The following is a 7,560-nucleotide window of genomic DNA, read 5'->3' as shown; positions in this document are numbered from 1 at the left end:
TTGTGTCCCCAAATGACGAGGAAACTGTGTTCACATGCAAGTTCCAGTACAAGGCAAAAGTCAAATATTGCACTTGTCAGCTTCGTGTAGTGATGAAGAACAAGTGCATAAAAAAAAACAAGCGGAGATTTTTTGCGAGTTTTTATTTATTTATTTCAGTAGTCCAATTGCCCTTGCGGGCATTACATAGGGGGATTCATCAAACAAAAAACCACAGATTCGCAATGACGCACAAACTGTTAAATATAGGAGTAAGAAGACAAAAAAAAAATCAGGTAGTACGCATGAATAAAAAAGCTGACCGGTGAGAACAGTTACAAGAAATCAAGAAAATTGTATATGTAACAAAATAACAAAATAGAGCAAAAGTTTGGGAAGGAAGAATGACACGAGGAAGTCATGAAACATTTCACAAATGGAAACTCTCAAAAGCACATCACGGCCATCATAACAAAATTGCAACTTTCATTGCAAACAACGACCGACAAAAGAAAGTAAACTGAAGATGAAAAACATGCATCACTGAAAGTTAGAAGATTCTAAAAATGGTAGGAAGGCTGCTTGAAAGGATCACGATTCCGGAATAACAGCAATACCAAGAGGGATCGAGTTCCATTTCTTGACTGACCGAACCAAAGGTGAGTACTGGGATCATTTTTCCTTAAACCCTTGTCAAGAACAGTCTGATCATTCGCAGAAGTTGCACCTATAAAACAAGATCCAGTTATCAGCAAACAGTCCATTTTGCGCACTGGGGCTATAGCATTAACGATGTTATTTATGCACCGTCTTAGCCAAAAGTAACCAGTAACAAAAGTAACCAAAAGTAACCAGTAACAAAAGTAACCAAAAGTAACCTAAGCTCTAAATCCGCGTAAGGTAAGGAGAACCCTCGTTCTCACCTTTCAAGACCTTTGGCCTCTAGGGGTGCTGTAAGGGCTGCACTGGAGGCTGAGAAGCAAACCCCTTTGCCTCACTTTCAGCAAAAGCGGTACACTAAGAAGAGCAAGGGACCCACAGAGTGAATACGGTAGAATATGATCAGCAGTTGGCACAACTCAGGGCTTACAGTGCGGCTTATGGCTACCATAACGTTACAGCCACTGTTGATAGTTTCGGACGAAAAATATTCTTCAATTCTCTAGGCGCTGCTGAGGTAACCCTCGCCCGTTCAAAGGATCATTAACGAGGGAAACACAGTCGCTCTCAGTATCACCTGCAATACTGCGGTGGCGACCGTAGTGCTGCTTGCCTTTCAGAACAACTGAAGGCACCGTGATAAGCACTGCTACAAAGTTGTGCGTTTTGGTTTGGAGCTAGATGCATAAATATGGATAGCCAGCAGGCTCCTATTGCTCCATTAAGGAAGCTCCGACTACACCTAAATTCCTTCAAGTCGTACTGAATGCGACTTTACGTATGCAGATGTGCACCGATGGGCCATGGACGGAAGCTGCTTGCAAACCCTCGGCTCAAGCCAAGAGTTGCAAGCCTTGGCTGAAAGGCGTAAACGACTTGGTATCCACGAGATAATTATATCTTAAGCGCGATAAATTTTGCATTGCAAGTTACCGTATTCTTAATACTTGCAACCTGCGAATGCCTCCTGCAGTGTCACTGTTTTAAAGGCATTCCATGCCTTGTCAGCGTTATCTTCTTCAAGGCTGCAATGTGCTGGCGTTGCACGGATGACCCTTTTGGCTTCTTTATGGCCTTCGCTTTCTCCGTTTAGCTCCGATACTTCCTTCTATATTATGTAGTCCTTGCTTCCACTCTAATGTGCCGATTTTTTACCTCCAAAAGTATCTGTGAAGAATACGGAGGCTATAGCACAAGTAGAGAATGACATTAAACATAACGGCTTCGTATGTCTACGCTTGTAGGCATTAGAGTCAACTCAGATGTGATCCGTGCAACGTCAAGATTACAATATAGACAAAACTAACGCGCAACTGGCCTCCATGACTAAATGGAGAGCACACCTAAGTACTAATTAAGCTATGACCCGGATTCTATTCTCAAGGATGGCCACGGCACCGGCTACTTTCTTTTACATTTTACGAGAAATGCGACAGTAGGATAGATGCCTGCGTATGCTTTGCACAAAGAGCATTCCGCTTGCCGCAGTCGCGTCATTAATTATATTAACATTGCAACGTAGGCTTAAATTTTCGCATAAATGAAGAAATTTCACGCTAGTTGGTCAGTTCACCGGCTGGCTGAGAACTGTCATATGCCACCATCCGCCATGCATGATGCGCGCACTCACGGAATTCGCGCGCAAACGCAATAACGGAAGATTTCCTGAGCTGCCCCCGCCATCTATCGCACGTGTTCTAAACTCACCGGCAGAGAGTGACCTTTTTTCAGCCGCAGGAGGGGCTTGCTTTCCTCCGCTCTGTAAAGCCCCTCAGTGATTGCTGTGACCCAAGACCAGATTTTGCTGGTGAGCTCGGCAAGAGCGGCGGCGTCAACCAGTGAGCTCCTGGAATGATGGCCCGCCCAACCATTCTGCGCGTTAATTAAACGGGTTTCTCTCTCTACCAAGAAGTGATCCTCATGCGTAATACCGGTAAAAACCCTAGTGCCCGTGATACGCTGGGGAAGTACAGAAAGCAGCGGAAGTAAATAAAAGAGGGCCCTCCTCGCATCGTATCCTTATCCAGAAATAATATGAATCCGGGCAAGGAAAGAATATTGTAAACTACTTTTTCCTTTCGCGCGCTTTTTTCATCATTTTGATTCACGTTGAAAAGTCAGAACAGCGCAAAGTAAATTTCGCTAGGTGGCCGGAATGAATTTCGCAAGCTGGATGCAGTTTCTCTGGAAGCTTCCACCAGGTTTTTTCCTCCATCGCTTCCACCACCAACGAAGTCGCGGCCTGCTCCCCAGGACTGACGTGGCCCAGAGGCGTCAACAATAAGTCTATGCTCAAGTCAGTCACAATGAGCCTTTTTATTCAGTGATTTACAACAAGTGTTCAGGATGCAATGTGAGGACAGAACACAATCGACCACAATTTACACCCAGAGGAGTCAGTCTTGCTGGCGCACCATGGCTTACTCGGTGTGTGCACACCTCGAGGGTCGTTGTGGCATTACTGAAAAATGCTCCACTTTGGCGGCATGGCGCGAAGTTGTTTACGAAGTTCTTAAAATACACATTCTCACTCTTGCCTATATTTTAGAGCTGACACTGCCAATAAGGAAGCGCCTCCTAATACGCATTTTATGTAATTTAGACACACACCTTCCCCTTCCCCTTCCACGCACGCACGCACGCGCACGCGCACACACACACACACACACACACACACACACACACACACACACACACACACACACACACACACACACACACACACACACACACACACACACACACACACACGCACGCACGCACGCACACGCACACGCACACACAGACAGACAGACAGACGCAATTAAATATGCGCGCATCACTTTGTATTGTAATTTGCTTTCTGTTATGTCCCAGGACTATTTTTTTTAACGCTGCGTAGCCCACTGGTCGGCCGGCGTTACTTGGAGGGCGCTCACAAAATGCAGGGTTTCCAGGAGCCTTGGCACAACACCGCTGGCGATCGTCGTGCCCATTGTCCGAGAATATTCGTCTCTGTCAGCGGGCGTGGATTGTTAGTGTTATGTTAGCTCTGGGCTGTCGCTGCACTGCCTCAAGTGAACACTACTATGGCACCAAAAAAAAGGCAGTGGAGAGTGTAGGCAGCAGCACTCGTGTAATTACAGGCACCCGTATGCAAGCGCATTGAACTAACTATGCACGAAAGAAAATCTGCGACAAAAATATCATTTACGCGCACTGCAAGCTGTACGAGTGCAGGCAACACATGCAGTGTCTCATGCTGCCCTTCGTACGTGGCGCGCGGCAAATTTTGCTTTTTTTCTTTCGCAAAAAAAATGAAACAAATGCTGTGTAGAAGCAATACGCGAATATGAAGTAACGCGAAGTAGGCACGTGTAAGGCTGCATGTATCTGGTCGCCACATGGCGTCAGCAAGTACTGTAGGGCCCCAAACACTTGCGGTCTTTTAGACAAATGAAAAATGGGTGCAAACAAGCGCACCATGCAAGTTTTGCACAAGCGCTTATACGGCCCTATAGCTATGTTCAGTCGTGCACTAATAGACAGCCCGGCGGTGGTTCCTTTTGGCCTTCAACATGGCTAGTTTTCCACCGGCAGCATACCGAATCTCTAAAGTGACAGGAACTCTCGTCCTCATCTCTTCGAAGCATGGGACTTCCATTAGTTCTGAAAAGTCATTGTAGATTTTATATACAGAAACGTACGCAGCAAGTGTGAACAGCTCCCCTGCGCAGTAGAGAGTATTCCAACTGAAGACACAAATATTCCTCCGTCCAGTATGCAAGCTGTGTTTGCCTGTGCACAGAATGCGCCACGTCTAGTTTCCTTTCCCCTCGTCCATATAGTTCCCCTTACAAGCATATTTTCTGCCGCGTGGAGCGCGATTCGCTGCGCCAATCTGTCATCTCCCGTGTTTGCTCACGGAATGTTTGAAGCATGATTCATCCTAATCCATTTTATCAGATCGCATGGTGCCATCACTTCTGTTCCAATTTATCTGCCTTCCACGCCAGCTTCTTTTGTTGCAGGACTAGCAGCGCGGCCTGCCCCAGCTGTGATCCCAGCTTCTTCCCGCGCATTTTGTTGATAAAATGTCCAGGATGAACAAAGCACGCTCATGGACGCTTCCATCGCTGGTCACCAACCTCGTACTCGTCTCTGTTGTGAGCATCCCCGCACCTTCTCTGGGTAAGCCACTACTGGAGTACATCGGGACGACACACTTTTCTGCACAAACATCTCTATATGCGTCAAATTTAGATGTTTTTTGTCCACAAAGATTTCTGAGTTATTAAACATGGAATGTGTTGGGTCGAACTGGTGCTGAAACGAGTTCAACCCAGCCTGGTTGAAGAATAGGTGGCGCAACATTTTCAGACATCTCACCTTGCTTGTGGCACAGCGAAATTAAGGTTTGCTGAGCCTACTTCTTCGAAATAAGAAAAGTCTCTGTCGTGCACAGTTCCGCAAGTTTGCTGAGAAATGTTATTCGAAAACACGATGGGTTTCTGAATGCGGGACGTGGTAGATGCTCCTGCACATGTTTAAAGCAAAATCGGCGCTTGTCCTTTAAGCGTCGGAGCCTTGTTACACCCGTTCAGTTGAATTCGGCGTTTTGTTCTGTTGGACACGATCATTAACTGAAGCGATCAATAATCCGACGCTTCGGCTAATTAATGTGCCCCATTAAATGTACGCCCAACCAAATTGGCGAAAGCTCTTCATTCTTGATTCTGTTCTGCGTAATAATAGTATCACGCGGTGGTGACAACGCCATGAACAGTGGATGAGCAGAATGGCGTAAAATTCACTCCTTATTGGGCGTATACTTGCGTCCACAAATAGCTGAACAGCTTGGCGGAGGTGGTAGCAACCAGCGTGTTTGGCGATCGTTGAACAAAAGCCCTGCCGCTCTGGGCCGGGCTCAATTTAATGCTGGCTGTACCTTCGAGATAAGGCGTCAAAAGCAGCTACAACATAAAACAATCTTGAAAAATGCAGGAGCCGTTGCGCGTGGCTGTGATCATTTGCGATAAACCTGGTCGCCTCTCGCGTCACAAAATTTGAAGCCGCGTGCTGGCAGCTTTGAGCATGAAAGAGTACAAAGCTTCGCGGCAGTACGAAGCCCCGTTCTTTACCGATTGTCTGCGTAGTCTACTCAGACTAATTTTAAAAAGCAAACTGTTTCGTCAACCTTCGAGCGCCTGTGCTGACCATACTGAAACTGGAAAAACGAAGCAAATAGTTGACAAAGCCGATGATTTTCGAAGAAAAAAGTAATTGCTGTTTGTCACTTAACGAGGCACCTTCTAACCGAATTATTTCGAAAGTTTTCAGGCAAGCTTCAGAATCAGTTCTAATTACTCTACTAAGTGGTTAATAAGCAGTTGGAGTGTATCTCTGTACGCTTCTTAAAGCGCGCTGCAAATAGGATAATAGCTGTCATTTTCTCCGGTGCAATTCCTTGAGTGATGCACACATGCGAGCAGAAAATTAATGTCGCGCTCAAGCGTACAATTACCCTGCTGCGAGAAAGGCATTAGGTAATTTCCCATAAGCTTTCCTTTAATTAAAATATTGCGATGTAAAATTTTCTTTCCGCATCTAAGAAAGAAACCAAAATCCTTTCTTGATGTTCAAAACATTCTGCTGATTTTGGCTTAAAACGTTTTTTTTATCCGTCTAATGGCATAATTAATTATTGATTTACACGGGCCGTATTCCGCGATGTACATAACAAACTGCGATGGTGTGGGCTGTGCCGTCTGAAGTCTTAGTCCGGTGGTCTTGTCAGACAGACGCCCCTTGCTCCCGTCGCGTGATAAATGCTTTATGAGAGAAGAAAACCGTGGCGAAATTGGATCATTCTAATGTTCTGATGTTGTTTTCAGAGGCCGGTCCGACATCTATTCCTGCCCACGAGGATTCTGCTGACCATTTTGCCGGAGATCAACATACGCTTCGTTTTACAAGTTCAGGCTCGATCAAGGAAAACCAGAAAAGCCAGGCACTCGCTCCTGCAGCTTTGGGAGACCAATTTTTACAATCTTCTGCGAACACGAAGTATGACACAACTGCGGGGGCGTCGCTGTCTTTAACCGCCTCGAATTTGATGCCCTCTCGCAGCCAGGATGGGCTGAGGGGAACGTCTCGCCGTTCGCAGAAATCCCAGAGTCTGGTCTCAGTTTCCGGGGTTCCCTACTACCCCGTCGCGGTGAGCCTTCGTAGGGTTTACGCCGTCCCGTACCCGTGGGTGTACTACGCCGTCTACCCCGCTACGAGCAGGCCGCCTTCAGCAGCCCCCGTGGGCCCTGTGGTCAACGTGCCCGTTCTTGTGCACGTCCACACGCAGATTGTGCCCGTTCAAGTACCGACAGTCGTCTCGAGCGGAGGCGGGGGCTTTGGTCTTGGTGGCGGCTCAGTTGGGACCGGTATAGGCGGTCCGACCGCTGACGACGGTATCGACACTGGTTTCGTCCCTACGTACGGCTGCGATACGACGAAACCTGTAAATTGCCGTGGTTGATGACCTTCGTCAAGACTGCGCCGGCATATTCACGCAACCTGCAGCAAATGGGACACAGTATGTACGCAATATAAAGCTACCACTTATGTTTCTTTTTTCCATGAATGGTAATGAACCTATCGATAAGCGCTTCCAATATGCGCACCGCAAGACCCACTTAAGGTCACTTCCATTGCGTTGCTCTGTCGCTGTGAAGTTGTAAAGGATCTGCAGCAAATAAACGGCAAGAAACCTGTCGCCCTCGTGTCACTCGTGATGTTGTTATTATTGTTGTTTGCTCTACAGAATATTTTGCCAAAAGTATTCAAGCATATAACCGTGGCAAACATGCGGAAATTAATAATTATGGACCAAAAAATCAACGCAGACAGACAGAACACATACGCATCGAATGTCAGGCTGCTCGCTGTGTG

At 46.7% G+C, this 7,560-nt stretch overlaps 1 protein-coding gene across 1 annotated transcript; it reads left to right on the top strand.

Moving 5' to 3' along the window:
* Positions 1–4,654: 4,654 nt before the first annotated feature.
* LOC149352717 (uncharacterized) lies at positions 4,655–7,340 on the top strand. The gene is made up of 2 exons (XM_089577236.1): positions 4,655–4,809; positions 6,513–7,340. Exons 1-2 carry the CDS (start codon positions 4,713–4,715, stop codon positions 7,145–7,147), a joined length of 732 nt encoding a protein of 243 aa, XP_089433362.1. The 5' UTR covers positions 4,655–4,712; the 3' UTR covers positions 7,148–7,340.
* The last annotated feature ends 220 nt before the right edge of the window (positions 7,341–7,560 follow it).

Source organism: Amblyomma mixtum, chromosome 3, assembly GCF_055824585.1.
Source record: "Amblyomma mixtum isolate Tamu chromosome 3, ASM5582458v1, whole genome shotgun sequence".
NCBI lineage: Eukaryota > Metazoa > Arthropoda > Arachnida > Ixodida > Ixodidae > Amblyomma > Amblyomma mixtum.
Note: the sequence above shows the minus strand (reverse complement) of the source record. Positions and strands in the feature narration are given on the sequence as shown.

Bases quoted from the DNA above. Each gene is read 5' to 3' on its own strand.
- LOC149352717 (XM_089577236.1), top strand. From the start codon at position 4,713: ATGTCCAGGATGAACAAAGCACGCTCATGGACGCTTCCATCGCTGGTC. The intron at 4,810-6,512 runs GTAAGCCACTAC...TGTTGTTTTCAG, and splicing joins CATCCCCGCACCTTCTCTGG to AGGCCGGTCCGACATCTATT.